The sequence below is a fragment of the Dipteris shenzhenensis genome, chromosome 26 (genome assembly GCF_047967505.1).
Source record: "Dipteris shenzhenensis isolate YYH24624 ecotype China chromosome 26, Dip_SZ_1.0, whole genome shotgun sequence".
NCBI classification, from domain to species: Eukaryota; Viridiplantae; Streptophyta; class Polypodiopsida; order Gleicheniales; family Dipteridaceae; genus Dipteris; species Dipteris shenzhenensis.
Window position 1 is genome coordinate 24,191,165 of NC_141621.1, and position 24,279 is coordinate 24,215,443.

Below are 24,279 nucleotides of genomic sequence, written 5' to 3' on the forward strand. Positions count from 1 at the left end.
TGCCACATAGGATGGGGCTAAAGCTTTGGCTTCTGTGAGAAGCCATTGGCAAGCTTCTCCCTCCTCACCTCCACACCTCCTCAGTTGGTGTGCTTTATTTGGGATTTATTGTGCATTTGAAGTTTAGTTGCTGCATTTTCAATTGTATGCTTTTCATTAAAGCCAGTGTTGGCATTTCAGTCTGCATAGCAATTCAAGTATGTGCATCTATTCCTATCTGTGTGTGGAGTGCATTGCAGTCTAGTAGGTCTCCCATTACCTATTTTCTTTCAAAACAACCTCTAAAGATGGAGTACCCTAATTAAAGTAACATCAAAAGGATAGCTTTTGCAAAGAACCTCCCCGCCCTTTGCCACTAATTAATAGATTTTAGAATTATTTTCAAATAGAAGGACCTATTTGGCAAGGCTCACACTTGTTTTTACGTCGGCAGGTAGCTTAGGGGGGAGTTTGTGTGTTTTTTGAGCTCTCCTTGAGTCACTTGTCACAATCATGGGCATTGATGTCAAGCAAATCTAACGGTGTGAAAGGCAAAGTGCAAAAGCATAGTTAAGCTTTTCATCAAAAGCATGGGGAAAAAGCATAGAGTTGCTTTTGTCATAAATCTATATAATTCGTAACAAGTAGATGATTGTTAGCATTGTCTGTGTCTTCAAGCAACAATGGAGAGGTCTAGTTGCTTGTAGCATCTTCAATAGTACAGAGGTTTAGGCGCTTGCCTCTAGGATTTGGTGTTAAGCAGCCAAGATGGATTTGTGTTTAAGCAGGCGCTAGCACATAAGAGTAGTGAGGGCCTTAAACAAATGAAGCCTAGCATGGCATAGCTTTGGCATGTGAAGCTTTGGAGAGCCTCACGATACCCTTATGCTTTAATCTCACAACCCTAAAAGCTCGACTTACTATAGTGTTCAAACTTCCATTTGGAGGGGCACATAATGCTGGCTAAGTGGAGAGTGAGAATGTTACGTGCTCTACTTCGGACTTTCTCTAATGATTGTTGTCTTTTTGTGCCGTCCAGAGACTACTGATGAACGATTCGACAATGTTGGAATCATCTCGCTCAAGGACACACGTAGATCCTCTCAGGCTCACATTGGCAAGTTTTAGGGATATTGTGTCTTGGCACTTGACTACGATTACGACTATTGACATTCAGGTAATATGCTAATTTCTTATCCATTTGTGAGACTTATCCTCGACACTAATACTCTCGACGTTTATATTCTCAGCATTATCTCGGCACCCAGGGAAGGGCCCGTTCCCACGGATTCTAACTCTTTGGGGAAGGAAGCACGGGGAAGGAAGCGTGCTGCCTCCCCACCCACAATATCTGTGGTTATAATAATTATATATATAATTATATATATATATATATATATTATAATATAAATATTTTTAATTACTCGTCCATTCAAATTTTCTTGTTCTCAATCTGAACATTCCTCTAATTTAATGCATGTTATCGATGCGAGGGAGCAAGGAAATCCAAGATGGATGCAAGATTGAGGAATGACTACACCTTTATTCATATGATTATAGTTCATGTGACAATATTGTATAAACTGGAACACGGATTAGTTATTGTATCGCCTTATTCATGTATTTGTTGGACTTCAACTTCCAAAATATGGACACCACAAAATCAATAATAAATCACCACCCTTGACATTTGCAAGGAAAAACAGGTCCTAACGGACCCTATGTCGCGTCTCATGTCCACTATTTTACTCATTCTCTTTTTTCCTTAAACATTGTTAAAATAGTAGGATTCAGCTTCAATTTTGAGTGAGTAGTTACGTGCTCCACGATGGAAAGGTTGCCTATCACAAATCTAGTTTGGGGAGCTAAAGCCTCAACCTTCTCTCCTCACACCCCAATCTTCTCGCTTAAGGGCCAACAAGTTTGACTAGCCTTCGACGGGTCTTGCAAAATCTTACTACGACATGCATGTGTGCTTTTATGTACATGTATAAATGTGTGTGTACACTATGCATATGTGTGTTTGTGGTAGTCTAAGAGCTTGTGGTAGTTCATGAGTTTGTAAAGTCCAAGAGTCCAAGGGCGGTAATCCAAGAGGTAGTGATAGTCCAATAGTCCAACAATCGCATGTGGCATAGTCCAGAAGGTCGTGGTAGTCCAAGTTGCCATGTGTTAAAAAACCTCCCTTTCTTTTTTGAGGATAATATGTATGAATAGACTATTGTACATATCCATGTTTCCATGTATACATGTGTTTTCAAAAATACAAAGTTATGGCCGATTGTGCTATTACTTCTTCCTCTGTTTCTTTGTTTTTAAAACTTCTTTCTATTTAAAAGCTTCGTTTTTGGGAGCTATATGAAGGTAATATGTGTCTAGAGAGAACAGCTCGTCTTTCTTTCTAAAATCTCATTTTTGGGAGCTTTATGATATGATATGATTGTATTAACATCCGCGTGAGACCCTGACTGCTATTAAATTAATAGTGGTCTTTTACATGTGGCAAAATACACATCTTAAAAAATTGCTATGTGCTGGAGTACCTTGTTGGGGTGCTCCAAAACTTCTTTCAAGAGCTTTTTGGTTGGCTATTTCTGTGCGGTCCCCATAACTTTTTCTATGGAGATCCTTGGTCTAGCACACCTCCCCCTCTAGAGAGAGAACAACAAGAATTATATGAACTATAGACGATAGATAGACTATAGATTAGAGAGGTAAAATCAAACGAAGATGAAGATGATGAAATATTTGTATAGCTTGCAAGCTGTGTGGCCTGAATCCTCCCTTGATGAGGAGCTATGGCTACCCAAGCTTTCCTCTCCAGCTCAGTCTCCTTTACTCCCCACTACCGCCCCCCCTTCCCTCCTTCCACCTCAAGAATTCACTCCCTTCCTTCACGTCCTCGCATCAGTGCGTCTTCCTTCACCTTCCAATCCGATTCTACTCCCCTCATCGACTATCTGGATTGAGCTGCTTGTGTTTGCTTCTGCTCAATTTATTGAGATTGTAAATGTATCCTTCCGCACGCTTCTCCTGTGATTGTGTATGTTGGGCTGTGACATGTGCTGCCTCTTGATTGACAAAGACCCACTTTTTTAACATTATGTTTCGTTCCAGTGGCATCTTCGGACGGTGATCCCATTCGAGAGTGGATCTTGGGTGAAGGAGGAGCTTCCAAAATCACGCGGATCACTTCCGTGGGAGGTGGCTGCATTAACAACGCATCTCAATATCAAACCGATGTTGGTTCTTTTTTCGTAAAGACCAACAGGCAAGTTGGAATAAGAAGATGCACTTTGCACGTTCACCTGCCGTCAGCTATCAAGATAGCAGGCTTGATTTTAGTTCTCTCGGCTTTTCTAATGGGTCCAATTGCATTTTTAATTCCAGTCGATTTAAAAACATTCAAAAACCTCTTTGAAATGGAGCAAACATGGCCAAATAACAAGAAGGAAGTAGTTCACATTTATCAGTTTTATCATGCAGAAACTAATGCAATCCATTCCAAGTTTTAACACTTGTGACATAGATATTGCAGGGACATTGGACCAGCTATGTTTGAAGCAGAGGCCGTTGGACTCGATGCTATGCATTCGACGCAAACTGTACGAGTACCCAGACCATTCAAGGTAGAATATAACTCTTTTGGCAATTAATAAGGAATTTCACGATGTTTGTCACGTGAATTGTGTTCCAAGCTTGATTGAAAAATAAAACCTGGTTTTTTAAAGTTCACCTTCTTTGCCTTATTCTGGCCTGCAGGCAGGGCCACTTCCTAGGAGAGGCTCTTACATCATTATGGAGTATATTGATTTTGGCTCATCCAGAGGCCAGGTATATACATCCTTTATTCTATCCAAATGATTTTATGGGAGCAATCACACTAAAATCCAAAATATGACAACGGTCGTCCTTACAAAAAGGCAATTAAAAGTGACGGAGCTGTTCTTCCCATTCCTCCTTGAAAGGCCATAACATTTTACACTCCTACTGCATGGCCACCTTGCCGCAGGCAGTCCTTGGAAGAAAACTTGCAGAAATGCACAAGGTTGGATCATCTGAGAAGGGTTTTGGCTTTGCGATGGATAACACAATTGGCAGGTATGTTTCACCAGATCGTTTCCCACGATCGTGTATATCGGTTAACTTCAGCATGTATACTGTCTTTCAACTGTATGGGAGATTGGATATCCTATAATCTTTTAGCATTTTAGATATCTTAGTCTGTTATGCATAGCCATTAACTAGAGACTAAGTCCTGTTGGCAGTACACCTCAACAGAATCCTTGGACCGATGATTGGGTTACATTTTACAGCGAATATAGGCTAGGCTATCAGCTTAAACTAGCTCAGCAACAATACCGGGATAATGATATGTATGCAAAAGGTGAGGCACATGTACAATGGTTGATTTATTATCCTGTACTGAATTTTGAGGTCATCCTTCTGTGAGTTCCTGTGAACGTACGGCAATGTTTGCTCTTATATGTCAGGGCAGAGGTTGCTGCAACATATGGGGGTTCTTTTCAAGGATATAGAGATACAACCTTGTCTTCTCCATGGTGATCTTTGGAGTGGCAACATAGCTGCTGACAAGGAAGGAAACCCAGTCATTCTTGACCCTGCTTGCTATTGTAAGACTTGCTGAAAGATTCCTTGAATGTTATTTTTTGAACATATGTTTATGCCAGTGTTTGGTTTTTTATGTGTACTGCACATTCAGCCTGCTGAAATGATTAGTGAGATGTGAAGATTGCATAAGCAGAAGGAGCTTTAACATGTTCCCAATGCATTGTATTTATGGATAAGCACAGAATACCCAGTCCAAAACAATGTGGCGTCAGAGTCTGTCGCGCCGCCGCCCATCCCTTCATGCACTAAGGTTCAAGGTAGGTTAGCTTAGCCGTGGGTTAGGGTGTGGTCTTGTTAATTAGGTTGAGTTAGTGGGAGTTAGGTTAGGTCAATCTAACTAGGGTTGGATTAAGTTAGGTTAGGTTAGGTTAAAACCAAGTCAGTGTCCTAACTGTTGTAGCTGCCATAGGTTAGTGTACTAACAGTCCTAGGTGACTTAAGGTTGGGGTGCCACCTTTAATGGCAGACATAGCTGTGAGAAATCAGCAAGCAAGGAGTGACTTGGAAAGAATGGATGCCCTTCTGCAATTGGCTAAGAAGAATATGCAGGATACCCAAGCCAAGCAGAAGAAGTATGCGGATGAATGCAGGAGGTATTTGTCTTTTGAAGAAGGGAGTTTTGTGCATTTACGCCTCCATAAGAACCGTTATGCCTCGCTGAAAGGTAACACCAATACGAAGCTTGCTCACAGGTATTACGGTTCCTACAAGATCATCCGCAAAGTTGGAGAGGTGGCATATGAGTTGGAGCTACCCAGTACCTCCAAGATTCACAATGTTTTCCATGTGTCCTTGCTGAAGCCGCATGTAGGACAGCATGTCCAAGTTCTTCTTGAGCTACCACCTATGGATGAGGAGGGTCACATCCTCTATGCCCCGGAGCGCATCGTGGGTTTCAGAGGCCATGTGCTCAGAAACAAGATCTATGTAGAGTATCTTATCAAATGGCAAGGTCTCCCTGAGGATGAAAATTCATGGCAGCCAGAAAGCATTGTCTAGGACTACCCCTATCTCCTTCTAGGCTGATTAGTAGTTGCTGTTTGCTGCACCGTTTGGACAGCCAGGATGTAAAATTATGTGGGCAAAATCTGTGGGAAGGGATGGCTGTAATGAAGGGGGGAAATGGGCTAATTTAGAGGATTTTAGGTGGGGCATGTGGAGGGACTATATAAGTCTCCATCCACCACTCATTGTAGCACCTTTTGATGTGACATCTAATCCTATCTACTCCCTCCTCCTTTCTCCTACATGCTGCGTATTCTCTCTCCCAATCTGTCTCCATCTCTCTCTTGCCCTCACTCTTCCTCTCTCTCTTCCTCTCCCTCTCCCTCTCCCTCTCCCTCTCCCTCAACCCCTTCCTCTACTTCTCCCCCTTTCTCCCTCTCCCTCCTACCAATTCTACTCCTTTCTCTAATCTGCCCTTCCCTCTTTCATTGCACGGCTAGTGTATCACCACCCAACCGTAGATTCCTTAGGATCACCCCCGAGCTAGTCCATCCCAGGTAAGGCTATGTGTCCTATGCCACGCAGCCCCATCTTTGCACAAATGTTGTTAGGGCGACACGGGCCTGGACGGGCTCTCAACCTAGTTGGGTATGCTCGAGAGGCCCCACTCCTGAGAATGACCCAAGTGAGCAATGGCTCTCATTTATATAGATATAGGGTGTCTTAGGGTAGCCTAACTCCCCCTAATGTACCAAAGGTTCCACGTGTCCTAAGTGTCCCTTGGTTAGGACACATGACCATAGGCTAACCTGGCCTCCATAACACTGGCCACGTCATGTCCATGCGTGGACATACCATTCTCCATCCCTTAGTCAAAGAAGGTTTGAGACATAAATTTTGGGAATTGGCGTTGAAGAGAATGAACACATTCCCAAGTTTTAATCCTCATCTGAATGATGTTTCCACCTAGCTTGAGATTAGGAACAATCTGGTTCCTAAGCGGTCGTTCCCTATAATCCAGAAGGCATTTTGGTCCATGGGGTACATAAGTGGATAGATCTTCCAATCTTACGAGTTCATCGTCAAAGACCAAGTTATCTCAAGCACCTGGAGCCTCTGTAAGTCTACTAATATGAAAAATTGGGTGTACCCAAACTCCTTTAGGTAACTGCAGCTTGTAAGCCGCGTCATTGATCTTTTAAAGGATAAAAAAGGAGACGTAGTAGATGTGTTTCGTAGAAAATGAACTTAAATTATTATCAAAATACAATTCAGGTTTTTCTACACAACAGAAAGCATCAGTGTCTCCAAGATTGGAACAAATGATAAGTTTCCAAATTTAAACAAAAATATTGATAATTGACACACTTGAATTGAAATCAAGTTGAGATGTCATCTTCAATGTAGGTCCACAAAGATTCTCTTGAAGAGAAAACAACCTTTCATTAACTTAAATTGTATTACATGATTCTTGTAGTCAATATTTACAGAAGGGTTCTTGTTAGCACTTAGCTCTGGTATGAGCCTTGTAGGTCAAGTCAACTCTATGAGTTGACTTATTTGGTCAACCATATGGTTGACTTGGGGGCCATATAGGCCACCCTTTGTGTTTTCCTCTTATCCATTTGAGCAGTACTATGTTTTGCTCCAGCTTGTTGTTTGCTTCCCGCACCCCACTCCCGTTCCATTGCTTCTTGCACCCAACAGTGGTACCTCCAAAAACTATTAAAAAATGCTCAAAATCAACTTTTGACAAAACGTATGGATTCCTGGCATCATCTCGCACCTGTTTGTATAGCTCTGTACGGCCGTACAAGTGTACGGGCAATTTTTTTCCCAGTCGAAATGGTGTGAGACAGGGTCGTTTGTATGCGGGCAGCTCAAAAATTTCAAAAAACGTTGAAATCGAACCTCAAAAAGTCAAAAACAGTTGTTGGACTGTTTTTTTGCTCAAGAAACAGGTTTCTGGCAATGAAATGAGGTAACAGACTGAGATGGAGCAAAATGGCAAGTAGGAGCAATGGGAGCGCACAAGGGAAGACATGTAGGAGCAAGAGAACCTGCTCTGATACCATTTGGTTGGGATTCTCTCCCTCTTGAGTCAGATCTGCCTGGTATAGTTGGATTTGAAGCTTTTCACCCTCTTTTATGTCACGTTTGCACACATTGCAGTTACATTGAGGTGATTTTGCTCTAGAGATTGGGGCTTTTTTGTCACATATGTAGATTTTGCAGTGACATTTGCTACTTTTGGTCACATTTTGGGGCTTTTGCAGTATTTGCCCTCTTTTGGAGCTATTGCTGATAGATTGCGGGATATTTTTAGATTTGCAGGTTATTTTGTCACATTTGCTTTATTCCAGCAAAATTTGGGGCTTTTGGTCATTTGCCCCAAATTTGACAGTTTTGCCCTTTCAGAAATTGGGGGTTTTGTCAATTTTGTTGAAATTTGCAGTGACATCGGCTTGGTACAGCCAATTTTGGGCATTTGGTAGACATTGACATGCAGGGACATTGACATTGTCTTGGAATTGCAACACATTGAATTACGTTTGCAACTTGCAGCACAATTTGGGGCATTTTTCAATTTGCCCTCTTTTTGGCATATTTGTCCTCTCAGATTTTGGGGCTTTTGCCAGATTTGCTGTCCATTGCAGTGACATTTGCTTTATTCACCTCAATTTGGGTACATTATGCATTTGCCCCTTGATTTGGCCTTGTTGCCTTGTCAGATTTGAGGCACGCAGCCTCCATGTGGGATTTATTTTTGCCATGGGAAGCAACGATTGGATGGGTATGTTCTCAGCTGAGGACAAGCTCGATGGACCCAATTATCCCATGTGGTCATACATGGTGAAACATTTGCTGGTTGCCAAATTTTTTTGGGGTATTGTCTCAGGATTGGATCTTCAACCTTTCTGTGTGGCATCCACTTCTGCTACTGCTACAGCTGGTGTAGCTGCTATAGCCACTTCTGGATCTATTGCCACCGTTGGTGCAGCTGTTACAGAAACCTCTGGATCTACTACTACTCCAGCCACACCTCCTACACCGGAACATGCCAGATGGGATGGTAGAGATGCCCAAGCACATTCTATCATTGCTTTTTAAGTCAAGAGACATATCATATCCCACATTCAGTCTTGCTGCGTGGGACATCTTGGCTCACCTTTATCAGGTTTGCAATGAGGCACGTGTTACACAAGCAATTGGAGGATGTCAAAATGGAAGAGGGGGACAGCATGGATGCATCACAAAAATCAAGGATTTTCAAGAGCAGCTCATTAATGTGGATGAAATTATTTCAGATGCTTACGTAGTGTCCACGACACTCAATGGACTTCCTGAGTCCTACCAAGGGTTTGCTACTACATTGAGGTTGGTTGCCATGGGCAATCCCAACACTTATACTTTCGACCAACCAGCTTGTTTCCCTTCTCTTGCAGGAAGAGAAGAGTCGCACAAATTGTGCTGCTTCTCAAATTGCCAATTAGGCTTTTGTCGCTAATCACAAAATAAGGGAAAGAATGGGCAAAATTACAGCAAACCCAACCCTTCTGGAGGCTCATCTACTGCTGGACACTCATCTAATTCTGCCCCGTCTGATGCAAAGAAGAAAAACAGTAAATGTTGTAATTATTGCCGGAAGCCAGGACATGACATTTTTTAATGTCGCAAGTGCATCGCTTCTGTAAAGAAAAAGCAGCAAAAGGGACATGCTGTCACTACTACTGCGCTGCCCTAGATCATGGTCATGAGGCAACAAACATTGCTCACCATGAGTGGGCTTTCATGGTGACATGCCAATACCATCCAGAGAAGCATGCTACAGCCTTGTCTGTCTTAGATTCTAAGTCAGATTGGTGCTTCCAAGCACATCACTTCTTGCAGATCACTCTTTAAGACATTGGGGGCTGCTCCACATGGTGGCATAGTGACATGTGCCAACAGTGCATCATATCTCGTGAAAGGGATTGGCCAGGTCGAGGTCACTTCAGTTTCAGGTAATACGATCATGCTCATGGACGTTTTGTTTGTCCCAGGTATCAAGAAGAACCTCATCTCCATTGCAGCCATATCCTTGAATGGCTTTCGGGTTCTTTTTGATCGTTATCGATGTGCCGTGTATGACAAATGGTATGATGACATCATAGCACTTATTGGTCACTTTCTTTTGGGCTATATCATCTTGATGTTTATGACAAACAGCTTGCTATAGAGGCAAATTTGGTGGCTGAATCTGTAATTTCAGATTCCCACTTTTGGCATGTGAGGTTGGGTCACCTCAACTATAGAAGCTTGGTCAAAATGCATTCACAGAACATGGTGGTTGCTCTCCAGCCATGCATGCACCGGTTACACATGTTTGTGAGGGATGCTTGTTGGGCGAAATGCACCGTTTCTCATTTCCAAAGGATGGGACAGTTGTTGCATCCAGGAAGCTTCACCTTGTGCATAGTGATGTGTGCGGGCCGATGCGGACAGCATCTCTTGGGGGCTACCTTTACTTTTCTACCTTTGTGGATGACCACGAGATTTGCTTGGATATATGGCATGAAGGCCAAATTTGATGTGTTCCCATGCTTCAGACATTGGCTTGCCATGGCTGAAAATGAATCAGGGAACAAGCTCCTTACTCTACGCACTGAGAGGGGGGGAGAGTACATGTCCCGTGAATTCTCTGATTTTGGCAGCTCGGGGTATTATTCATCAATGTACAATGCCTTATACTTTGCAGCAGAACGGTCTGGCAGAGAGGAAAAATCGGTCAAAGATGGAAATGGGCAAGTGCATGCTCAAAGGAAACTCTTTGCCAAATAAGTTTTGGTTGGATGCTGTCATGTGCTCCAACTATGTGCTCAATCGGGCACCCACAAAGGCATTGAAGACTGTCACACCTTATGAGGCATGGCACGGTTGCAAACCTGAAATTTCTCATCTACGGGTGTTCGTGTCATGTGCACGGATTGGTATCTGACGTGTACTAGGTACACAGAACTAGCTCAGGTTAGCCTGGGGAGGCTTAGAGCTAGGCAGGCTTGATTCTCGGGTTGAGTGGCAAGGGTACGAACTATTTATAGGTCTTCGCTATTTTTGGCGCCGGGGTCCAAGTCTATAAAAGAGGCCCAGGGGGTTCAGTTCTCAGTGTGCAGTTGGGAGCAAGTCTCGTTCCCAGGTGCCAGGTCTGATCCTGGATTGAGTCGCGGACGCGCGCCTGCATCTTAGCGTAGCCCAAGGCCCAGTGGTAGATCCAGGGCTTCACAGCGCCACCTGGTGGTATGGGACACCAGGCTGGTTTGGATCTGATTGGGAGTTCGTGCCAGTAGCTCAGCTCGTGGCTCGGAGGGGACATCTTCTGATTCGGGATCACATCCCGTAGATGTCACGGTTGGGTGGTGAGCAGCCTGCTCAGTTCTGATGTTGTGTGTGGTTGTTTTGCAGATCAGGGGTTTCAGGAGTGCTGAGACGTGTCAGTTGGTATCAGAGCCAGCTCCTGAGGTAGGAACTTCTGATGCGAGAACTTTTGACAAGTTTTCCTTCCAGGTATGCCCTAAATTTCGAAATCTGTTGCTGCGTTTTTTGCTGGATGCCTGGGATAGGAGGGGTGGAGAGATATCTGGGAAAAGGAAGAAGAAAAAGAGAGAAAGAGAAATCGAGATCTCTGAAGGCCTGTGAGAGAAGGCTAGAGGAAGGGGAGAGAGAGCAGAAAAGTAGGAGAGAGGGGCGGAAAAGAGCAGCAAGGGAGGCGTGGAAGAGGCGCCTCGGATGGTACGGACCAGGCTGGGGGCAAAGAGAGGATCGTGAGCCTGCGCAACAGGCTGTGTACAGCCTGCGCATAGGGCTGTGTGCAGCCTGCGCAGGGGGTGCTTTTTTCGAAAAAGCACCCCTCCAAAGCTAGGGGGGATTGGCCTTTTTTGGAAGCACAGCTTCCAAATAAGGCTGCCCTGCACCCTATATAGGTGGGGGCAGGGTACCAGCCTACCCACAAGCCAGCCTACAGCTTCGAGGCAGCACCTCGATTTCAGCGCCAGCCTGCGTCAGCCGACCCTGCCTGCGCCAGCGCTGCCCTGCATTGTGCAATCTGCAGCATCCGTACCCTGCCAGCGTCAGCCTGCGACAGCCATCGTAGGCTCTGCATCAGCACCGTACGGAATTGTACGGAATACCTGCGTCAGCCCTGCATCTGCTGCTGCGAACCTTGTCTGTGCACCTATACCTGCAGACTGTACGGACGCCGTACAGCCACGTCAGCAACTGTACGGCCTCCGTCAGCATCTGTACGGCCTGCGTCAGCAGTCGTACAGCCACGTCAGCAGACCGTACGGCCTGCGTCAGCAGACCGTACAGCCACTTCAGCAGCGCGTGCATCCGGTTGCGGGTTCGGTGAGGTCTCGGGATTCGTGGGCTTCCGATTCGCCAGGTTCCAGCATCTCCTTCCGTCAGCATCTTTCGGGACGGTTTTCTTCTGCTCCATTCTCCTCTGTGCTTTGTTTCAGTCAGTTATTTCTCTCAGTTCGTATTGAAATCAGATTTCAGCCATGTCTGATGCTCCAAATCCCGAGTTCACCATGGGAGAGCAAGACTTGGATTACACTCCTGTGGGAGAGGAGGATCAGGGTCTCTATGACGACCTGATAACCAAAAAGGCCTTCAGTGAATTTACGACTGCTCTTGATGGCAAATTCGAGCAGGTCAATACTAATCAATCGGGGTTGACACAGCAACTCCAGGGGATACAAGCAACTCTCACCCTTCTGGCTAGCACTGTACAGGCACTCACGCATGTGGATGCCATGGCTTCAGTGCTAGGCCCGAATATAACTCCAGATCCTTTTCCGGGTGACCAAAAGTCAAGAACAAAGGAGGTAGTTGACACTTGGTTACACAAGTGGCAGGTACACTTCCAATTCCACCCCTATCCAGATGAGAAAAAGATCCAGCTTGCAGCAGGGTTTATGTCAGGTAAAGCCTTGCTATGGTGGAAAGAACTCCAGCCTAAGCCTGATACTTGGACAGATTTTGAGGGCATCTTCAGGAAGGAGTTCCTGAAGAAGGAGGATGACTACGATATCGTTGGCAAGCTCAAGGCCCTCGATATGTCAAAATTAAACTTGACCTTTGAAGTTTATCTTCAAAGATTTAGGGATCTGCAAACCAGGGCCACTAAAATGGATCCAGTGACCTTGTTAGGTTTCTTCGTGGATGGTTTGCCAGACTCCTACAAGTTGCAGATAAAGAACAACAAGTGCACAACGTTGCAGGAGGCCATGACATATGCCCGCATATATGATGATACCATTGCCGGTACCAAGGCAACCACAGTTACCGATACGAGTGGAAAGAACAAACGCAAGTTCTTTCAGCATACGACTGGTATTGCGGGGACGAAGTCTACGGACAACGCCTCCAAGAAAAGCTTAACTCCAGCAAAGAATGGTAAAGCCCGTTTCCTTCGCACTCTGAGGCTCAAGAAAGAAGGGCGATGCTTCTATTGCGAGGAGCGGGGCCACACAAAGAATGAGTGTCCTAAGCGGAAGAACCAAAAGTTGGTGCTAGGACCGAAGCTCCAGGCGGGTCCACGTACCGCAGCCAAGGGAGCAAACCAAGTCGCGATGACAGGTATTTCAGTAAATGTCATTACCTGCCCACTCTCTTGTAATTGTACTTTCTATACTTCGTTGTTTGGTTCCCATGACCTTTTCCGAGTTTATGGAGAAGTTAGGGACCAACAGGTTCACATTCTCTTTGATCCGGGCAGCTCTCACAATTTTGTTAATTACAAATTTGTGCAGAAGATGGGGCTGTTCACAGTACCTAGCGACCACACCTACGAGGTGCAGCTTCCAACTGGGAAGCAGTTTTGGGATCGCAAGGTTGAAGCGCTTCCTATCCGGATTCAAGCCTACACGGGAGCTCTTACATGTTATGTTATGCATCTGGAGCATGTAGACTTGTTGATCGGGATAGAGTGGTTTAAAACCCACAATATTCAGATCGGATGGACGGATCATACGCTTTCTTTTGTAGATAAGGACACCCAATTTTGTATTCAGTGTGATAAAATTCCCTCTTCTCAGGGGCCTATTGTATCTGCGATGCAGCTTCGGAATATATTAAACAATTCTCATTATGATGTCTATCAGTGTGTTTTGATTCCACTTTCTTCATTTGTTGTTTCGGTAATTAACAAGAATGAATTAAGTGTGTTTGAACAGTGTGTTTGAACACCGTGAATTGAGAATGTTGTTAGATAATTTTAAGGACGTATTCCCAGCTCAACTGCCGGAAGGTTTACCTCCAGAACGGGCAGTAGATCATCGCATAGACTTAGTCCCAGGGGCTCAACCTATCAGTGTACCACCTTATAGGATGAGCCAGGTAGAGGAGGATGAGTTAGCTTTACAGCTTCAGGATTACCTGAATATGGGCTATATCCGCTCAAGTAAATCACCATGGGGTGCACCTGTCCTCTTAAGAAAGAAGAAAGATTCTTCCTGGAGAATGTGTATAGATTATAAACGATTAAATAAAGTCACAATTAAGAACCGCTATCCTTTACCTCGTTCCGATGATTTGATAGACCGTCTGGCCGGAGCGAAGTATTTCACTAAGATTGATTTGCGTACGGGTTATCACCAAATCCGTATCTATGCTAAACACATAGATAGGACCGCATTCCGCACTAGGTATGGTCATTACGAGTTCCTCGTATTACCTTTTGGTTTGACCAATGCTCCTGCTACTTTCCAGCAGATGATGAACGATTTGTTCAGGGATTTTCTGGGCAAATTTGTTGTAGTGTTCTTGGATGACATCTTGGTATATAGTCGAACGCTTGAGGATCACATAGGACACCTCCGGGTTGTCTTACTACTTCTAAGACAGCATAAGCTCTATGCCAAGATGAGTAAATGTGACTTCTTTATGAAGGAGATCATTTACTTAGGACACAAGATTTCTTCCGAAGGTATTAGCATTGATCTGGACCGTATCCAGAAGGTATTAGAATGGCCTATTCCTCAGACTGTGAAACAACTTCGTTCTTTCCTAGGATTTACGGTATTTCTTCGGAAGTCAGTGCGTGATTATTCACATATCACGGCACCCTTGACCAACATATTGAAAGGTCGTGGACGCAGGTCTACCCAGCCGATCTCTTGGAATGATGCAATGAACAAGGCTTTTGAAACCTTGAAGTTCTCTATCAAGGAAGCACCCGTTCTTGCAAGTCAGTGCGTGATTATTCACATATCACGGCACCCTTGACCAACATATTGAAAGGTCGTGGACGCAGGTCTACCCAGCCGATCTCTTGGAATGATGCAATGAACAAGGCTTTTGAAACCTTGAAGTTCTCTATCAAGGAAGCACCCGTTCTTGCATTACCTGATCCTACCCGGCCTTATGTTTTAGAGGCCGATGCGAGTGATTATGCGATTGGGGCAGCTCTATTCCAAGAGGGCAGACCTGTAGCTTTCGAGAGTAAGAAGCTAGACGACACTCAGTATCGTTGGCCCACACTCGAGAAGGAACTTTATGCTGTAGTGTATGCTCTTAAGGTTTGGAGACACTACTTGTATGGTTCAAAGTTCCTTGTATTGAATGATCACCAGTCAATTAAGTATGTGTGTGATGGATCAGAATTGAGGGAAAGGAAAGCTAGATGGGCAGAATTAATGCAAGATTTTGATTTCGAAATACGTTATCGTAAGGGTTCGTTGAATAGTGTGGCGGATGCCTTAAGTCGAGTTAAGTTTGTAAATGCTTTGTCATTCACGGAAATATCCTCAGACCTATTTCAATCCTTGAGAGGGCTATACGCAACTGATAGTCATTTCAGTTCTTATTGGCAGAGAGTCCAGGATGGGAGCTCCATAGTTGACCAGGACTCAGGGATTGTGCCACCTAGGATACAGGCGGCGGGAGGTCAGTGGATGATTAGGAACGGCTTGCTGTTCCGGAATGAAAAGATTTGTGTGCCTGATGTTCTGGACCTTAAATCCAAGATTCTCTGGGAGTGTCATGATGCTCCTAGTGCGGGACATCCAGGTATACATAGGACTCTGTCTCTTGTGAAGCATACCTTTTATTGGCCTAAGATGCGTGCTTTTATTGAGAACTATGTAGTAGGTTGCCGAGTTTGTCAGGTTACTAAGGCTGAACGCCTTAGAAGCGCGGGCTTATTACAGCCTTTACAGATTCCAGCTAATAAATGGGAAAGTATTTCCATGGATTTTATTACTGGTTTGCCTCGAACGCGCAAGGGTCATGACTCCATTTGGGTCATAGTCGACCGTTTGACAAAAATGGCTAGATTCCTACCTACTAGAACAACTATTTCAGCTGTTCAGCTGGCTCACGAGTTTGTGGACCACTTGTTTAAGCTGTATGGTTTGCCATCTGACATAGTCAGTGACAGGGACTCAAAGTTTACAAGTAACTTTTGGACACTTGTATTTGAGAAGTTGGAAACTACTCTAAGTATGAGTTCCTCGGATCATGCACAATCCGATGGCAGTACAGAGAAGGTCAACCAGTTGGTTGAAGACATGCTTCGGGCATATGTATCTAAGAGACAGTCTTCATGGGAAGATTATCTACCTATGATTCAATTTGCTTACAACAGTGCAAAGCATTCTAGTACAGGTTACAGTCCTTTTATGCTTATGTACGGGTTTCAACCTAAGTCACCAGTTATGGTTGGATTAAAAGGGATTGAAAATGATGCTGCTAAGAACTTCTTGCTAGATATGCAGGAAATGTTGCAGTTTGCCAAGGAGTCTATTAGAAGTGCCCAAGATCGGGACAGATTTTATGCTAATAGACATCGTTCACCCAGAGAGTTCTCTGAAGGAACGATGGTATATTTGAGAATTCCTAAGGAATCCAAGAGCCTAACTACTGGTTTGGTTCCGAAATTATCCCCCAGATACTGTGGCCCATTCAAGGTCATTAAAAGAATTGGACCAGTTGCATATCGACTAGAATTGCCTCCTGATGTTAAAATACATCCAGTCTTTCATGTCAGTAGATTGAAAGAAGTCTTGGGTGCAGATGATCAACTTGTTTCTCCTCATGAGATTATAGAAGTTACAGATTTAACTTTTATTCCTCACGAACCTGAATCTATTCTTGAATTTCGTGAAAGACAGATTCGTAATCGTACTATCACGGAATACAAGATCAAGTGGAAGGAACGTGTTGAGGAGGATGCAACATGGGAGACATTACAAAACCTCCAAAGAACATTTCCAGATTTCTTAGCGAACTCAGGAGTGAGTTCTTAGAGGAGGGGGAGTATGTCATGTGCACGGATTGGTATCTGACGTGTACTAGGTACACAGAACTAGCTCAGGTTAGCCTGGGGAGGCTTAGAGCTAGGCAGGCTTGATTCTCGGGTTGAGTGGCAAGGGTACGAACTATTTATAGGTCTTCGCTATTTTTGGCGCCGGGGCCCAAGTCTATAAAAGAGGCCCAGGGGGTTCAGTTCTCAGTGTGCAGTTGGGAGCAAGTCTCGTTCCCAGGTGCCAGGTCTGATCCTGGATTGAGTCGCGGACGCGCGCCTGCATCTTAGCGTAGCCCAAGGCCCAGTGGCAGATCCAGGGCTTCACAGCGCCACCTGGTGGTATGGGACACCAGGCTGGTTTGGATCTGATTGGGAGTTCGTGCCAGTAGCTCAGCTCGTGGCTCGGAGGGGACATCTTCTGATTCGGGATCACATCCCGTAGATGTCACGGTTGGGTGGTGAGCAGCCTGCTCAGTTCTGATGTTGTGTGTGGTTGTTTTGCAGATCAGGGGTTTCAGGAGTGCTGAGACGTGTCAGTTCGGGTCGTTGGCTTATGCTCAGGTGCCATCTCAGCTGCGGCACAAGCTTGAAGACAAAGCTGTAAAATGCATATTCATTGGTTATAGCGTAGAGAGCAAGGGATACAGGTTGTATCAGCCCAGCACGGGCAAGGTCATTGTGAGTAGGGATGTTGTATTCGCTGAAAATGTGCCTTTACCTTGGCTGGAATGCAAAAAACAGCCTATTGTTGATTCCTCAGATGTCTTTGATACATTGTTGCCTCTCTTTCAGTCGCCCACAGATCCAGAGCAGCCAGTGCAGAGTGTTGTGCCATACACTTCTACTAGTGCACATCCTCCTCCAATAGCTCCTGCTCAGCCTGATATGCCTTTAGTTGATGATCATGCTATTGAGTAGGCAGCTGCATAGGAGAGTGCTGTCATTAAACAACAAAAATCAGTCCCGAGATGGCTTTTGGACACACTCAGGGATGGCAAACAAGCTGAGCCTTCGCCAGCCCGCACTAGAGGTGCACATAAACAGATGCATGGCAACTATTTGGCTGTAGCTTTGGTTGCTACTGCTTGCAATGAGGAACCTTTATGTCACAAGGATGCCTTTGACAGCAAGGAATGGATGGATGCCATGAAGGTTGAGCCAGCAGGCAAGTGTGCCATTGGCACAACGTTGGTCTACAAGGTGAAAAGGAAAGGTGATGGTAGTGTTGACCGCCTCAAAGCCCGCTTGGTTGCAAAGGGATATGCACATCAGCACGGCATTGACTTTGAGGAGACTTTTGCTCCCACCTTACACATTACTACTATCAGGTGTGTTATTGCTATGGCATCTCATCGGCATTGGGAGGTTCATCAGCTGGACATCAAGACTGCCTTCCTTCATGGTGATCTTCAGGAAGAGGTCTTTGTCACTCAGCCACCTGGTTTTGAACAATTAGGTTCTGAAAATATGGTTTGCCGGCTCAGAAAAGTCCTCTATGGCTTGAAGCAGGCACCCCGGGCATGGTATGCGAAGATACATGCATTTTTGACAGCCCGTGGCTTTCAGTGTAGCCCAACCAACCGAGGCCACTCTTTATGTCCGAAAGAGTGCATCATAATTTTTAATTCTGATTTTATGTGGATGACATGCTTATCATTGGGCCAAATATGGAACAAATTGCAGATTTCAAGGCTGATTTACAGCAGTCTTTTGCCATGACAGATATGGGCCGGTTGCACTATTATTTAGGCATACAGTTTGCATATGTTGGGGGGGGTATAATTGTAATGAAGGGGAAAAAAAGGGCCAAGTTAGAGGTCCTTTAGGTGGCAAATGTGGAGGGACTATATAAGTCCCCATCCACCCCCTACTATGTAGCTTTTTGATGTGACATCTAATCCTATCTACTCTCCCTCCTCCTTCCTGCTACCTGCTGCCTACGCTCACACTCTCTCTCTCCTCCCTCTCTCTATCTCTCTATCCCCTCATACTTCTCTCTCTTCCTCTCTCCTACCCCTTCTCCTCTCTTCTTCTCCCTTCCTTCTGCTATTCTCTCCCCATCTCCAAATCTGCCCCTTCCCCCTTCTCTAATTGGTATCAGAGCTCCGACCCTAGCACCATTGCTTCACCATATTGTTGAAAAAAAAAAAAGTGTGGCTGCTACAAACGATTTGACAAGGCATCTTGCTAGTGAGTGTCCAAATCAAGCGCTTAAGCAATGCCACTTGCAAATCCCATCGATTTATCCCTGCAACCTATCCACAACAGCCCACGAGCAAGCAAACAGCAACAGCCCACGAGCAAGCAAATAGCAACTTGCTTCACACAGCTACCATCGATGGCACACTTGCTTCACACGGCTGCCATCGACGAAGCAAACATTACCAACGCTCCACGCGGCTGCCATCGACGGCAGTCTTGCCCTCGAGTTGCCCGTCGCCACGCCCTCGAGCTGCCCGTCCATCGCCACGCCCACGGCTTGCCCGTCCACTTCATCCGTCGACGGAACCAAAAGCTCAGCCTGTTCTGTGCGTCAACACCTCATAGCGTGCCTCCCACGCCCACGCCCACATTGATGCCAACGCCGCACCGCCTTTGGATCCCATCTCTGCTCGATCGCCTTCTGCTTCGCCAGCCGCGTGCCGCCTCTGCCGCCTTGCAAAACCTTAGTCTACAAAGTCCTAGCCTTAGGTTAGACTTTAACTAGGGTTAGTTTAGTTAAGGGTTAGGTTTAGGTTTGGTTAGTTTTGACCTAGGTTAGGTTAGTACTAACTAGGGTTACAAGGAGGGTTTGGTTAGACTAAGTCAGTGTCCTAACTGTCCTACCAGTCCTTAGGTTAGGAGTCCTAACTGTCTGAGGTGACTTAGGGACCCTCCCCCACACACCAAAAAAAAAAAAAGGGGGTAAAAAGTTCACTTTTTAGCCTCTTTTTAGGGGCCTTTCATAGCTCCGTCAGGAGCCATTTTGGCTCCGTTTCGAAGCTTCTTCGACGACCCTTCTTTCGAGCCTCTCCATCGACATTTTCGTGTTTTCTACACAAATCTTAGGTGCTCATTACGCAGGGTTTTGTAACTTGTTATCCATTTCTCCTTGCCTACATTCGAACTCCTCTCTCCAGGGCCAGCCACCATGGCACCGAATTATGTTCCTCGTGATATATTGCATGACACTGATGAGGCTGCTCAGTATGAGCAAGTGCATGCCACAGTGGTTGCATCCCACTAGTGGTGTAGAGGTTCCTTCCACTCAGCCTCTCTCGTGCATCCCGGGAAGTGTAGGCAGCGCAGACGCAGTTTTTGGATGCCCTTTCCTCTATGCTCCAGGGTGATTTCTGTCAGATAGGACAGGAGTTTAGCCAGCAGCTTACCACAGCCATGGCTATGCAGGATACGGCTCGTCCAGATGGGACAGCAGATCACATCTGCCATTGCTATGCAGGATAAGGGTAAGCAGCTCGCACCCCAGCAAGGAGACCATTCAAACAGTCAGGATGTTTTGTCTGCTCCACGCAAGGGTTTTATGGCAGATGCCCGTCGTGCCTATGAGCATCAGTCTTTTGGACCATTGCATGTTCCCCAACTTGGGGATTATCTGGACATAGATGATGCATTTTCTGTGCCACAGAGCACCTTCTTGTAGGATGTCAGGCCATCTTTTGGCTCTCAGCTTTCTGCATCTATGCAAGTTGAGCTGTCTTTTTTGGGCCGACCCGTTGGTGTGCATCCGGCTAGTGCTCCTTTCACCGCACCAGCAAGTATGCCTGGAGATGGCTTGGGTTTATATGGCAGCCCACACCCCTGGGAGAGAGGCCAGTCCTCTTCTCAGCCCTTTGGTATGCCATCATTTCGGAGAGATGCATTTGGTAGAGAGACCCAGCCCGGGGGTTCATGCACCTATCCTTTGCCAGCGAGCACATATAGCCAGATGCAGCCAGTGCATCAGATGGCAGCAGCTTCTACGCAACAAGGAGTTGGTGGTGGGCAGCAAGCCACTTTTGATGACATGTTGGCAGATTCTTTGCGTTCATACAGGGCCCTACCTAAGGCCATCAAACTTGAGATGCCCTTCTCCGATTATGTGAACCTCAAGCATGATGATGCTTGCACTTCTGAAGGTTACACACACAAGAATTATGCAGCCAAGGATATCAAGGACGAACTCACAGTGCATAAGTCGCACTCCCAATGAGTTGGAGGAGTGGCTCATGAAGCGAGAAGACTATTTTTGCTTCTACCCCAAGTCTGAGGAGGAGCACATTATTTTTGCAGGTATGCATATGTAGGACTATGCTGACACATGGTGGTGAGACACGAGGGATTTGCCTCAGAGACCAACCACTTGGAGGGGTTTCAAAGAATTGATGGTCACTACATTTGTATCTCCACTTGTATTGGATCAATACTTGGCTGAATTTATGCCTTGTCATAGACTGGTACTTGCAGCGCTTTTGGAGGCTTTCCCTGTTTGTGCAGGACGAATTTGAAAAGGGAAAGCTGCTACGTTTCAACCATGGGTTAACTTCTTCTCTTGCTGCAGATGTGAAGGCACATAACCCTCAAACAATTGAGAGGGCAGCTCAGCTTGCGGAAGTATTCAAGCCTAAATATGCTGGCAAGCACAGAAATGCCATGGGCAGCTCGCATGCTACGGGGTATGACGCTGAGTCGAAGCCTAAGTTTGCTGAGTGAACTGACAAGAAATCTGCAGCAGCACCATTTCCTTGCTTTCCTATTGTCTCGGGTAGTAAGATGCCGTATGCCAGGCCTTACAGGTATCCTGATGCCAAGCTTGGAGGCAAGCCTACTGCTGGAAATGAGCAGTCTGAGATAAAATAGCATACAGGGGCAATAATGGACAGCAGAAAGAAGGCCAACTTATGTTTTAAATGTGGTGAGAAATGAACTCCTGAGCACAGGAATGTGTGCAAGATGCGCAACAGTGGTATTGCCAAGCTTAGCATGATCATTGATCTCTCATATGACGAGGAATTGTTTGATGCCCCATGTTCTTTGGATACGTCTCAGGATGAGATGGCAAATACACATGATGATGCAGATGAGGCTCCTGACACTGGAGCCACGAAGGGCACTGACTTTCCTTTTAATCCTAGTGGTGCTACTGCGCATTACACTCATGCTTCGCATTCATATGAGATTCTGCCCACTGGTGGCATGAGAGGCCGTAGGTCCACACTCTTTTCTGTGGAGCATCACGATGCGATACCTTTTTATGCATGTGAAGCTGTAGGTGGTAATACTCCTGTGAACAAGGAGGAGGTTTATTGGGATGCCCAGCGAACACTTTATACTATTTCCATGCATGCCTTGATGGGTGCCAAAAGTGCTGATACTATCATATTAACAGGGATGATTACTGGCAGGATTGTGCATGTGTTGGTGGACAGCGGTAGTGTAGGATCCCGTAGGATAGAATAGATGCATCTTGCAAGAGGTGTGAGAGCACAATGAAAGCAATATGGTAGATCTCTATTATGATTGTGAGAGAGAAGACTCTCTTTTATAGAAAGGGGGAGAAGGTAATACCTTCCCTACATAGTGGCAATCAGTCCCTACATTAGTGGGAATCAATCCCTACATCAGTGGGATTCCCTTTGTCTTACATCATCACTTAAGTCACACACTAGACACATCATAGCACTTGATGTGCCTTTACAACACACATAAACACACATGTGACTCCCCTAGATGCACATATGCACCATAGAGCAAGCCCTTGATCATACTTACCCCAACAAACCCCCCTCAAGGGATTGCCTCTTGCAGTGTCAAGGATTCATCTAGTCTCATAGTTTCTCATGCCATCTCATGGTGGTCAAGGATTAATCTATGGCTAGGATCTTATGCTAGCAAGGGTTCCCAAGGGTGTGAGTTTCACAGAAATGGGATAGTCAAAACGCATATCACATGGTCTACATCATATGGTGACGAGAGGTGATTTACATATTCTTTTTGGAGTACTACTCTAGGCAGAGAACCTCAAAATTTTGACCAAGTGATGATAAACAAAAAAGACAAAGTGCCTAAAAAGCATAGTCTTCATCATGTGGAGACTCATCAAATGAAAGTAGATTGGCAGTTTCCGACTTTGTAGCTTCTTCCTTTTTGGCTCTACAAAACTTTTCATGGTGATTGTTTTTGCCACAATGTTTGCATGGATTGATCTTGAAGCAATCTTTTGAGAGGTGATTAGTCTTCCCACAATGTTTGCAAGGTGAAAACTTGCCCTTTTGAATTTTTATGGCATAGGCTGTGTCATTGCCTCTTCGGAATTCCATGTGCCTTTCTTCTTCTTGAAGAGCAGAAATAAGACCTTCAAGATTAGGATTAGGAAGATTTTTCAAAGTGGTAACAACATGATCATGATCTTCAGGCATACTTTTGAGCAATACTGCCATTGCATCATCTGTAGTGATTGGAGAGTTGATAGAAGCAAGTTGAGTCATGAGACTCTGCATATAATTGACATGGGCAGCCAAAGGAGTGCCACTAGCCATCTTCAATTCAAAGAAAGCAATCTTAAGTGACAATTTTGAGATGTGAGAGCTAGCACCAAAAATAATGTCAAGCTTCTGCCAAGCTTCTGAAGGAGACTCAAGTCAGAGATGTGATGAATATAGTCATCTCCTAAGGCAAGAGCAATGATGCCGTAAGCTTTCTCCTCTCTAGCAGGATCTCTTGCCGGGTGTGTCGGAGCTGAGGATTCTCCAGCATTAGAGGCTGTTGAAGAAGAAGTTGAAGCCGGTTTGACAAGCCCCCAGAGGTTTTCCCTCATCAAAACCTTCATCTGCCATGTGTGAAAGCCTTTACCATTGAACTTATCCATATTCAAGATGGTAGCCATGAGAGGGTCTAACTCAGAATGGGCAGTGTCTACTCTCTTACAAGGCTAGAAAGAGTTGAAGAGCTTCAAAATACAAGCATTTAGAATAGCAAAGGCTTGCAACCAAAATACAAAACATAATGGAAATGATGTTTTCACTTGCATGTTTAGAATAGCAAAGGCTTGCAACCAAAATACAAACCTAAATGAAAGCATTCCAAGAAAATCCAGGTGTAGCAACTAAAAGCAAAGCTGTAGCCATAGTTGTACTGAAGCTATTCATCACTTTAAAACATCAGAAATGCTAAAGTAGCATCTAATGTAGCATCAAACTCATAACATTGTCAAAACTATTCAAAATAGAGGCCTGAACTTGGAGGGTGCAATTCTCACAGCTCATAGCTCTATTCAAGGGGATTTTTATGCAGGAAGAAGGGCTTATACCAGAGAAGGGCTACCAGCAAGGAGAGGCGCAATGTTGCATCCCAGTAGCTTGAAAGTCGACTGGTTTTTCGTCATTTTCTCCTCCATCTGTTGTCCAAATGAGCTCAGATTTCAGCAGCAGCTTGCCCTCAGTGTCGTCCAACACGGGCTC

General features: G+C 45.1%; 1 protein-coding gene across 1 annotated transcript in view; it reads left to right on the forward strand.

The window, feature by feature from the left end:
• Positions 1-2,577: 2,577 nt before the first annotated feature.
• LOC147884853 (Protein kinase superfamily protein) overlaps positions 2,578-24,279 on the forward strand; it is a 42,016-nt gene continuing 20,314 nt past the window's right edge. The window contains exons 1-7 of the mRNA XM_087397719.1: positions 2,578-2,889; positions 3,097-3,250; positions 3,518-3,608; positions 3,742-3,813; positions 3,992-4,080; positions 4,248-4,366; positions 4,473-4,613. Coding sequence (XP_087253845.1) covers positions 2,778-2,889; positions 3,097-3,250; positions 3,518-3,608; positions 3,742-3,813; positions 3,992-4,080; positions 4,248-4,366; positions 4,473-4,613 — 778 coding nt within the window. The 5' untranslated portion in view covers positions 2,578-2,777. The remainder of the gene's footprint in view (positions 2,890-3,096; positions 3,251-3,517; positions 3,609-3,741; positions 3,814-3,991; positions 4,081-4,247; positions 4,367-4,472; positions 4,614-24,279) is intronic.